General features: G+C 45.5%; 1 protein-coding gene across 5 annotated transcripts in view; it reads right to left on the bottom strand.

The window, feature by feature from the left end:
* Positions 1-12318, bottom strand: part of DACH1 (dachshund family transcription factor 1) — a 457015-nt gene that overhangs the window by 157532 nt on the left and 287165 nt on the right. For all 5 annotated transcript variants that reach the window (XM_077344000.1, XM_077344002.1, XM_077344004.1 and 2 more), the window contains exon 4: positions 6257-6429. In XM_077344000.1, coding sequence (XP_077200115.1) covers positions 6257-6429 — 173 coding nt within the window. The remainder of the gene's footprint in view (positions 1-6256; positions 6430-12318) is intronic.

The following is a 12318-nucleotide window of genomic DNA, read 5'->3' as shown; positions in this document are numbered from 1 at the left end:
GGAGGCTAAGAATGGCTGGGTGGTATTTTAATACCACCACACCACAGCTAAAAGAATAATCAGTCTTGCACATCTAGAAAGGGGATAGACAGGTTCATGGAGAATAGGTCCATAAATGGCTACTAGGCATGGTGACTGAAGGGGGCCTCCATTTACAGAACCAGTAAATATCTGAATACTAGTACTGGGAGGTAGTATCAAAGGACAGCCATAGCCTTTATGCCCTACTTGTTTTGCCATTCAGGGCAATTGGTTTGCCACTGTGAGAACAGTATGCTAGAATAAATGGAGCACCAGTATGATCCAGCAGGCTCTATTTATGTCCTTATGTCTCCTTGTTGTGCTAATGGTAACACCTACCTTTGGCCAAAGTGGCTTCCCCTGATGCAAGAAGCTTATGCTGGAGGAAGGGGCTTACATGAGTGGAACATGGGATCCAACCTAGGTCTTTTGCAAGCCCTGTAGCAATGAGGGCACAGTATTTCAAGGAAATTGACATTCACAAGGGAGTGTTCATTTATACATCTCTGGAGGGAAAAAAAGAACTGGATAAATAGATTACATAATGTTGGGATTTGTCTCTCACTACAGCTTCAGTATTTTGGTGATTTTGTATAATGTAGCACACAATGTTTACATCTAACAGAGGACTAGTTCAATCCTATGCAGGGTTATTGCAGTCTATTGATTTCTATAGACTTCAACTTGCGTAACTCTACATACATTTGCTCTGTATAACTTCTGACAGTTAGCCTAGGCCAGGCTACACTGACATGGACTTTCTCCTCAGAATTCAGCTTTTAAATCTCTATCTGCTTAGCTGATGCTTGGAGCCGCCTGTCACTCAAAACTCTCTATTTCCAGAATTAACCCTTCAGGGACCTTCAGCTGCTTGTACAGCACTTCTAAGCCTTTAAAAATTGAAGTCTGTCACAGCAAGACCGCAATACTTGTTTCACTTCAATCCCCCCTCAACATATTTGCTATTAATCAAAAGTCCCTTAAGCCAGTGGTTTCCTATCTTTTTGGTATGGTCACCCACAAATGCAAATTTACTTGGTATGATGATCCATCCAGAGCGGACCCAATTTTTGGGGTACCCTTGGCCCAGTACCACACCTCTTTCCCTCTTCCTCTTCCTTTTCCATGAACTGACTAGTCTTGTCCTACTGTCTTCCTAACGCTGCTGTAAAGTTTCTAGCTGCCAGACAGATTCTCCCCTCACCTTATTGTTTAAAGGTGAGATGGAAGGCAAGACTGTGAGAACCAGACAAGGAGGTTAAGGAGAGTAAAAATTATGCAAAGGGCCAGAGGGGCTATTGGGGAAGGCTGGCCTGCAACCCACTTCTAGAGACTTAGCAAACCCAGTTTAGGGGGCTAGCCCACAGGTTGGAAAACACTGCCCTAACACATTCAAACAGCTGAAACATTACTGTGCTAGATGTATTATGCATAACACTAGGGGGGAAAGCCCATTTTATTTTAAAATAAAATGGGCGCTAGGGCCTGTCCCCTGGGGAAGCGTTCGCAGGGCGAAGGCTTCTCAGGGGCTGGAGCACCCGCCCCGCACGGCAGGTGTTCCCAGTGGCCCCCCTCCACCTGGCGCTGGGCCAGGGTCGCGCGACCAGAAGAGCAGGGCTGCCACGTTGCAGATGCGGCGGCCCTGCTCTTGTGGGCGGGTTGAAGTGCTCATGTCCCTGGCCTCGCCGCCCGTGTTGGCTAACTTGGGGGTGGGAAAGGAGCAGGGCCGCCACGTCTGCTCCTTTCCCGGGCTCCCCCCCTCCCCGGCCAAGGCGGTTTCCTGGTGGCTGGGAAAGGAGCAGGGCCGCCACATCTGTGACATGGCGCCCCTGCTTCTTTCCCATGGTAGCCAGTATGGTGTAGTGGTTAAGAGCGGGCAGTCAGCTGGGTGACCTTGGGCTCATCATAGTTATCTTAGAGCTGTTCTTGTACCTACCTCACAGGATGTCAGTTGTGGGGAAGGGAAGGAGACTGTAAGCCGCTTTGAGACTCCTTTGAGCAGTGAAAACCAAATCTTCTCCTTCTGTCACAAGTTGGTATTCAAATATGTATTGCATGGACATACCACAGATTTTGAAACTGTTTTTGACATTGTCAGGACTGTGTATTTATTATTAAATTTCCAGACTGCCCCTATTGGCCCTGCCATCTCAGGGTGGTTTACAATTTTATTAAAATACTAGATATTAAGCCCGCTGTGGGCAAAATACAGCGGGCCCTAGGATGATGGATGGGTGGAGGGATGGGGTGAAGGAAGGAGGAAAAGGAGAAAGAGAGACAGAAAGACAGAAAGAAAGGGAGGAAGATAGAGACAGAAGAAGAGGGAGAGAAACAGGTAGCCAGAAAGAGGCAGATGGAAGAGAGGGAAGAAGGGAGAAAGGGAAAAACAAAAGGAATGCTGGGAGGAAGGGAAGGAGAAAGGGAATGCTGGGAGGAAGGGAAGGAGAAAGGGAATGCTGGGAGGAAGGGAGGAACAGAGTAAGGTAGGTGGCCTTGGGACCTTCTGCTGGGCCCAGGGGCAGACTCGGCTGCCCCAGGGCCCGGCAGAAGGCTCGGGACGGGGGCGGCAGGCTTTGCGGCCTACTGCCGGGCCCAGGGGCAGGCTCGGCTGCCCCAGGGCCCGGCAGAAGGCTCGGGACGGGGGCGGCAGGCTTTGCGGCCTACTGCCGGGCCCAGGGGCAGGCTCGGCTGCCCCAGGGCCCGGCAGAAGGCTCGGGACGGGGGCGGCAGGCTTTGCGGCCTACTGCCGGGCCCAGGGGCAGGCTCGGCTGCCCCAGGGCCCGGCAGAAGGCTCGGGACGGGGGTGGCGGGCTCCGCGGCCTACTGCCGGGCCTAGGAGCAGGCTCGGCTGCTCCAGGGCCTGGCAGAAGGCTCGGGACTTCGGGAGTGGGCTTTGTGGCCTTCTGGCGGGCCCAAGGGCAGGCGAGCCTGCCCCAGGGCCCGGCAGAAGGCTCCCTGGGCGAGGGGAAGCCGGCCGGAGGACTTACCGCTGGGGAAGGCTTCTTCCTCTGAGCGGCAACTCCCCGGCCGGCCCAGGCGAGGCTAGGCCAACCAGCCAATGGGGAGCCGCGCTTTGCGCGGCTCCCCATTGGCTGCTTGGCCCTCAAGTGACACTCGGAGGGCCCAATCAGGAGCCGCTTTGCGGCTCCTGATTGGGCCCTCCGAGTTTTTATCCCGGACAGGGCCCGCCCTAACTCCTCCCCACTTGCCCTTACTCCTTTATTCCTCCCGCTCCTCCGGAGCGGGGGGAGGGTTAAAGATAATAACAATTAAAATCATTAAAACAATTAAAATAAACGATGAAATCTCCCAAACAGTTTGTGATATCCCCATTAGTTCTTCTGGTTGAGGCGACAATGAACAAGAAGAAGAAGAGTTGGTTCTTATATGCCGCTTTTCCCTACCCGAAGGAGGCTCAAAGTGGCTTACAGTTGCCTTCCCATTCCTCTCCCCACAACAGACACCCTGTGGGGTGGGTGAGGCTGAGAGAGCGCTGATATCACTGCTCGGTCAGAACAGTTTTATCAGTGCCGTGGCGAGCCCAAGGTCACCCAAGCTGGTTGCATGTGGGGGAGTGCAGAATCGAACCTGGCATGCCAGATTAGAAGTCCGTGCTCTTAACCACTACACCAAACTGGCTCTCGTGCTATTGGATTGTCGTGCAATCCAATAATAGCAGTTCGATTGCATGACAAGCACATTGCCACCAACATTGATTTCAATGTGTCTTTCATGTTAGTTGGATGCATTTCTGGGGTTCTTTTTTTTTTGGGGGGGGGAGCTGAGGCCACAACAAGGTAGACTTTCGGAAGCCTTGGGGTGATGATGTAGGCAGCTCCTGCCTGAAGCAGGCTTAGGTCACAGCTGTGACAAACAGTGTGATTTACCGTTGTCATAGTGTTATTCCTGCTTATTCTTGAACTCCACCGAGTCCTCCAGCTCATAGATCTCAGTGTCCTATTACCCCTTCAAAAAAGAACATTTCATCTCCATCTAGTTTCAGAAAGGGCAAAGTCGCAGCAGGCAGGATGAAATTTCTTCCTCCACTTTATTATTATTATTATTTTCCTGGTTGGTATATTGCATTTGTGACTTTCTGTTAAAAGTGTTAAAAATAGAAACATGAGATTTGTTTTGAGTGTTCTTCCAGAGTCTTATCTGTGGGAAATGAAGTAGTACTTAATAGCAGAATGGCATCTGAAGATTTTTCGTCTAGTTTAAGATAACAGCACTGGTTTAGAACTCTTGTGGGGAAAGGTCAGCAAGCTAGCAATATGGGGGGGGGGTCTCCAGCTCAGCACTTCTACCATGAGAGATGAGGCAGTTCTTCATTTTATGAATCTCACTATCTAGCAGCTGACAAAAATAAAGAGATGCTTTGGAGAATATCACTTCTCACTTGAACAGAGTTCAGAATAAGAACAGCAGATTTACTTGTACTGCTGTCTAATATATTTAGAACTCCATATGAAATATTCCCTGACCTGAAGTGTCCAGGGCAGCCTGTTCTCCTCAGATCTCAGAAGCTAAGCAGAATCAGCCCTGGTTAGTTCTTAGATGGGAAACTACCAAGGAAATTCAGAAATAGGAGGCAATGGCAATCTACCTCTGAACATCTTTTGCCTTGAAAGCCTTACTGGGTGGCCATGGCGACTACAACTTGATGGCACTTTCCATCGCCACCAGAGAGAACAATGAGAAGTCTAGAACAAACATTTTTATTATTGGCCATTCAAAATGAACAATGAAATAAATTATAATGGAGAATTTCTTCAAAAGCACCCCATCTTCCATCATGGTGGCTACAGAAGACCAAAGTCAACAGATATTGATATTAAGCTTCTATTCCATCAAGTCAGTAGAGAAGACTCCTCTTGGCAAAGCTTGCAACCAGAAAGCCCGCAGCACTGAGACTTGTAAAAAGCGTGTGAATACAAAGTGTGTGAACACAAACACAATGCCCATGGCCTTCCACACCCATCAACAACTGGTGATACTATAGGCCTAGCTGAATAGGGATTAGATCCAAGTTTTGATCTGAGATGTCCTTTCCAGCTTTGTGGAGCCTGATTGTCTCCTCTTTAGACAGAGAAGATTAGGACAATGAAACAGCAGGAATGATAGCTAGTGATTATAGTGATAAATGCAGGAACAGGGTAGGGCCCATTTTAGAAGCCTGAGACAGAATAATTGACTTTTAGGTGCACGACTGTCCTCTGTAAATTCAATAGTTTTAACCAAATGAGAGCATTTACCTCAGTCAAATAATGTTTATTTTATTGTTAGTAGTCAGACCCCTTTACTCAGAGAGGGACTTTATAGCTAGAAAACCATAAACATCTTTCTTAAAATATCACCCGAAGAGTCATAAGATACTACCTGGGCCAAAATAACACAAAATGGATGTCATTCAGAAACAAGCCTAGAAATACAGTTCAAATGTGTAAGAGCAGTTGGCATGCCCTGGAGAGATCCATAATTTAGGACAATAAGTCTCTCAAGAACCTATTGACTCACCTTAGACTCTTTTAATCAACACACAGCCTCACTTCCTTGCACTCATTTACCTTAATTAAGCATCATTTAATTCTATTTACCAAACCTAGTAGCTTTTCCCACCGGGCAGTTGCAGAATTATCAAGTCCCATTCACACTTACAGTCCACCTCAGAAAAACCCATCAAGCCTCTCCTGTCTTTTTGTCCAACTCAGGAAAGACCATTATGTTATCATACACATCATACTTGCCAGAGGACACATATTGCCCTATACCATAAATGTTCTGCTTCCCAGCACTGTATATGTGTGTGTCTTGGATCCTCTGCAGACAGTTCCATTTTGCTGAGCAATCTTCTTTTCAGGAAATGCTGGTCATTTTGCTGCTTCGGCAGACCTCTTCAAGAATGGTAATTATCACCCTTCCCAAAATCTCTCTCCTCCCTGTTGTTCCCTCTTAACTAGCTCTTCCATGTGTGATTCACAGTGTGAATTTCTTTCTCTTTTGAATTAAACCTTTCCAGTTGAACCTCTACCTAGTTTATTTCCAAAGGTCTCTTAAGAGAAAAATCCCCATAAACATAGGTGGCAATCCCAGTTACCCCATCTTGCTTTGTCTCCTTAAAGCTAATTCCCCCAACTAATTAGAGGACCAGCTCTTTGGGTAACACCATGAAAGCAGAAATATATGCCTGAGAAAGGTTTGTTGACTATAACATCAAAACTACCCATGGAGTCACCTTAATAACAGACGTCTCGACTCTTGAGGGAGGACTCTGTACTTGTGCTGCGGCGGCCATGTTTGCAATGGTGCTAAGGTGGTTCATCTGACTCATTGCCATGGTTACAGATGCAGGGGGCAGGCTGACAGGAATGAGCGGGTGGGGCATCATCATAAAAGGGAGCTCCAAGCCTGCAGAGAGGGGAAAACAGTATTGACTGTTATAAACATTTCTGACATTAAGCAAAGACAATTACCTATCCACCAGGCAACAGTAAAGTTTTATTCAGTTATCGTTTCATTCAAAATGTTCCTCTAACAAGTAAACACTTTTTCATAATACTGTTATAGTATGATATACAACAGAGAAATTTATCATATTATATATAGCATGATATACAACAGAGAAAATTATAACTATCAGGAGGAAAAGGCAGTTCTTGAAATGTGTCATATCCATGATTGGTTCTTAATTCTCTTTATCAGGAATCCAACTCCAAACAAAACCCAGTTATCATTATTTAACCTCTCTCATGTGAATAATCTGTATGCAGAGCTAGTGACTATACCGAGTGTTAGATCTGTGGGTTCAAAGGAAGCCAGGACCACTAAGAGTTCAATCATCAGCTCTTTACTGTGATCTCAGCATGATGTTACAAGAGGCAAAACTGGACTTAGAAACCCCTGAAAAGCCCCAACTTATATACTATAGCAAACAATGGAGCTTCCCACCAGTGTGTGCTACTGGTCAGGTTTGGTTTAAACTTACTGGATCCTGCAGATGGGATCTAGCTGCACATTGGTCAATTAAACTGCCTGCTTTGATTTTGCCTCAGACCTCAAGCTCAGTCCTCTGCAGAACTGCAAACATAATTGATCAACAGACATTGCTTGGAAGCAACCTTCACACGCTGGTTTAAGTGACTAAGGAGAACCATTTAATGATGCATGCCATATAGGAGACACAGAGCACAATATACCCAATTGGCAAGCAGTTATTATCCCTTTACGTGATCACTTTGATTGCATGACGTGGCTTTTTGACATCATAGTTATGGAACGATGTCAGGAACTCTGTATTATGCAGTTCAACTGCACATGCAAATCAGATGTTAGTTCTAATTTTGAAAATATATAGAACTAAAGAGAAAGCCACGACCTTCAGTTTGCAGGATTCCAGAAGGCTGTTAATGATGGTTTGTTTGGGAGGACATTAATACAGTCACTGTAAGTTAGAAGCTACTTGATGGTATTTAACACACACAAAGAGTATAAAACCTACAGGTTTGTCAATCTGTGGGTGAGGGAAATGTCCTGTCCCTTTAAGAGAGGCTTCCAGGGTATGGAGATAAATAATGTCATCTAGGAAATACCATCCCATTAAGACTCTGTTAAAGGAGCAGCACATTTTTTTCCTTGGGCCTGCTGGCTGCCCAAGTCATCCAAAACTATAGCAACTCCCTTTCATTACCAATCAGCCTGGGCTGCACCAAACTGTAACAAGGCACACGAGACTTATGACACTTGAGGGTTGCTGGGTCGTCTTCTCAAAAGTTTGCTGTAAAGTGTTTCAGTGGAAATGGGTTGAATCTAGTAGAAAAATTCAAAGAAGAGGCTAGTCATCTCTGTACACCTTCCCCTAGCTGCCTGTTTCTCTAAAAACAAGAGGGTCTGAGAGGACAATCAACTGGTGGATTATGTTGGCCAGGCAAGTTGGGGTACTTAACAGAGGCTTGCCTGCCACTCTGCCGCTGGCTCACCTTTGGTGTTCTCTGGTGGCCAGCATGGCTGGGGCTCGCCCTTGGCGTGGCATTGTGCAGCTGCTGCTATCAGCACCCCCCAGCAGGCAGTGGGAAATCAGGGGCACCAGCGGGAAAGCAAGCGGAGTAGGGGCTCAGGCGGCGTTGGCGGCGTCCCTCGGCAAAAGACTATCCCCCCCCCCTCGGGACTCATTAAAATTGTCAAGTGTTGACCGGTCCCCAGTGATAAAAAGGTTGGGGACCACTGTATGGACTTCTGATAACCCTGAACAAATCCAGCAGAGATTCGTCATTACCTGCCTCTGCATAGCAACCCTGGACTTCCTTGGTCTCCCAAACAAGGACTAACCAGGGCTGACCCTGCTTAGCTCCTGAGATCTGATGAGATCAGGCCAGACTAACATACCCAGGACATTGCAAGAGGTGTTCAGAGATGGTTTACCATTGCTTGCTTCTGTGTAGCAGCCTCAAACTTCCTTGGTGGTCTCCCATCCAAATACTAACAGGGCTGTTCCTGCTTAGCTTCTGAGATGTGACATAAGCAAGCTTGCCTAGGCTATTCAGGTCAGGGCTAGAAGTTCTAACAGACTATTATAGGGAAATGAGTTGGCTTAGATTTATTATGGCATTGGAGACAGAGCTTGCCTTCATTTAAGCTTAATGATACAGTTCTGTGAAGCTGATGCTTTTGACTTACTGCTTGAATTTATACCAAACTTCCTACTGCCACATGCTACCCTCCAACTCCCCCCAAAAGGTATTCCACTGAAGCGGGAACATTCTGCATAATTTAATTAATTTATGGTGTTAAAAATCTAAATGCCGTTCAGTCTGAAGCAAGCAGCTCCTAAGAGGGTGCACTACAGCTCATGGGGATATCGGGTGTCCAAGCTCTTAAGCCTATTACAGAGAGTTGAGAGCCATCGATGGAAACTGTAAAAACATAAGCCTCAAGCCTGGCTGTAGAGACGAAAATGGAAAGAAACTTTTATTAACGCTTTTGAAAAACATTCCGGTGTCAGAATGAAGGTAAGTACTGAACATGATTTATCCAATAATTATTTTCTCTGTTTATGCTGAATTTAATACTTCAAGGCTACGCACCATGAATAAAGCAACACATGGTTTCTGTATAACATCGCAGAAAAGTATCCCTGCTTGAACAAAAAAACACCAGCGCAAGGTCTGTTGCCTCCTTCCTGTCCTGTGATAGGCTTTCAGATCCTTGCTAAGATACAGGGACAACCCCCCCCCCCTAATAATGTGATGAATGAGCTCGATATTCATGCAGCTTTTCAAGAGATCCTCCTAGACATTTCTACCTACAAGTCTTACATTCTAAGAGCTGTATGTTATCTTCACATTTGTAATTTCTTCTAAAACAAGGGATATGATTTTCCACTCCTCCCTCCTAGCAATTTCTAACTAGGTGGGAGAGTCATTTCCAGCATTTGATCTAAGAGCCATGGATCTCAACAAAACAAGTAGCGTTTCTTATAAATACTGACATCTTAAGCGCGGCTACCGGACTGACCATACGCAGTCTGGAGCATTCAAAATGACAGTCCCGCTGGGAATGCGGTAGCAACACAATGCAAACTGCTCTGAATTAATCGAGTGTTTTGGAGTCATCTACATCCCACTTAAATAACCTCTTCAGCGAGAAGGCTGAATCTCACTGGACATGTAGGAGGCCCCAGGAATCAAGATTTTACTGCTACAGTTTTCCAGTTTAAAAAACACATGGCAAATTTAGCTGAAAGAAAACCAAAAAAGTTGTGACAATCGGATTGCTGCGTAAGATGCACGTGAAACCATCAAACGTTCCGTAGTATTTTTGTTTTTAAAAACGTTCAACACTTTTATGGCAAATAATTGTTATGCAAAATTGAAGATCGTGACGAGATGAAACTGTTGATTTTGAAAGATTTTAAATCATCCAAAAATAATAGAGATATCGTGGGGCAAAGCTGGGATATTACTTGCTGTCTGTGATGTACCATGCAGAGTATGGTTTACGAGTGAAGTGTGCACCTTGTGTCTGGCGTACTGGAGGAAGAAGAAGAAGAAGAAGGCTGCATGTGGGGGAGCAGAATCGAACCTAATCACTCCTAATCACTACACCAGGCTGGATGTTTACAGCTCTTATGTCTGTGTATTTTCAATTTTGCCAGTCAATAATTACTTCTGTAATGTATTCTTGTTGCATTTTTTGTTGCATTGCATATCTTAAAGATTTTCTATATGTCGGCCACATAAGATGTTTCCACATCAACAACAACAACAACAAGCCTTTAATAGCATATAAAAGTGCATTATAAGAAGGGAAAGTGCAAAAGTATCCACTGCTAGTGAAAACAAAGGCAACAATCATGCTTTAGGGTAAGACATAATACATTCACGATTTCTCATGGCAAGATGTAAAAACTTTGCAACTGGTTCAATTATACCAGGGTTCTGGGATGTCAAAAGAAACTGAGTCACAAGGGTTGCAGCAGGGCATGCAGCTTGGCTGGGGGGGGGCACCACGCCTCCTGCAGGTGCCCGCACTCAGCCACCAGCTGCTCCAGCAGCACCTCCAGCACAGCGCAGTCTCCCACCAGGTGCTCCTGGTGAAGGCGCCTCTCAGTGGCTTCAGCCTCCTTGTCGGGTAGATCTAGATAGAGCATTCGACTGGAGCAGAGGAAAAGAGTGAAATCGGCATGGTGGGACAAGAGGCAGAACTCAACTGAGAAACACCAGAAAAAAATGGATCTTCACGCCAATAGTTAGTTTCGGTTTAATTTCTGTGAAAGAACACTTGCATAATTTTATGGTTGGGGGTCACCACAAGATGAGGAACTGTATTAAGGGGTCGCAGCATTAGGAAGGCTGAGAACCACTGAGTTAGAAGAAGAAAAAGAGCTGGGCTTTTTGTACTTGTCCTTCAATGCGTTTGCTTTGTTGGTTCTTGTATTCCTTTATTTGTTTTGAAAAAGAGGAAGGAAAAGAAAGGGGAAATAATGAACTAGGAACTAGACTGCCCTTTGTAAAATGATTAGTGAAGTGCAGGCCACTAACAAAATACGGATCCCTCCACCCAACCTCAATATGTGGTTGGTGGGCTGCATTTAGCTTGGTGGCTCCCATGGTACATGCCGGACCTAAAAGTTATTAGTGCCTGGAATTCCCAAAGAGGATTGGTTGAAAAGGAAATTACCCATTGTCCTTTTTTAAAAAAGAAATACATTTTATTTAAAGTAAGTACTTAATCTGGTGGAAATAGCAAGGAATGCTGCTGAAGCACGATGGAGTTCTCATTACAGATATTTCTGATGCAGGATTTCAAGTTTGATTGTGCTGAATATTAAGCAGGACCTTTAGTCGGAAGATCACATCATGCTTTAGAGAGGTGCAGCCTCTCCTCCATATGGCGACTAATTTCAAACGGTTAAGACTTCATCGCAAAGAGATAACGAAAGCCCGCATATCAACATTTTAAGGAAGGGGGGAACCAACTGTTAAGATTCAGATGATTGTACTAAAGAGAACCTGCCGTTCATGGAAGGGCCAAAGTGATTAACTTTGAGCAGATGGATTGTAGGCATTTTCTCAACAGAGCATAATCACACAAATAATAATGTGCAAATATAAAGGGCAACACAGCACTCAAGGTTCAGATAAAGATCCCAGACGGTTCAAACTGTGTTGGCTGCTAGAACTGCTTGGTGAAAAAGAAGAGTGCTCTGGTGGTAATGCAAAAAAACATGTGAGAGTCCCTTACCTGCCATGATACTAACACAAGGTCACGGAAGCATAGAATCATAGAATAATAGAGTTGTAAGGGACCTCATGGGTCATCTAGTCCAACCCCCTTGCACTATGCAAGACACTCACAACCCTATCGTTCATCTACTGTAACCTGCCACCCCTTTGCCTTCACAGAATCAGCCTCTCTGTCAGATGGCTATCCAGCCTCTGTTTAAACATTTCCAAAGATGGAGAACCCACCACCTCCCGAGGAAGAAGAAGAAGAAGAGTTGGTTCTTATATGCTGCTTTTCCCGACCCGAAGGAGGCTCAAAGCGGCTTACATTCGCCTTCCCATTCCTCTCCCTGTTCCACTGAGAAAGTGTTCTGTCAGGAACTTTTTCTGGATGTTGAGACGGAATTTCTTTTGGATTAATTTCATCTCATTGGTTCTGGTCCATCCCTCCGGGGCAAGAGAGAACAATTCTGCTCCATCCTCCATATGGCAGCCTTTTAAATACTTGAAGATGGTTATCAGATCCCCTCTCAGTCGTCTCCTCTCCAGGCTAAACAGACCAAGCTCCCCCAACCTT

The sequence above is a fragment of the Paroedura picta genome, chromosome 6 (genome assembly GCF_049243985.1).
Source record: "Paroedura picta isolate Pp20150507F chromosome 6, Ppicta_v3.0, whole genome shotgun sequence".
In the NCBI taxonomy this organism is placed as follows: domain Eukaryota; kingdom Metazoa; phylum Chordata; class Lepidosauria; order Squamata; family Gekkonidae; genus Paroedura; species Paroedura picta.
The sequence above is the reverse complement of the archived record's forward strand: the minus strand, read 5'-3'. Positions and strand labels throughout refer to the sequence as shown.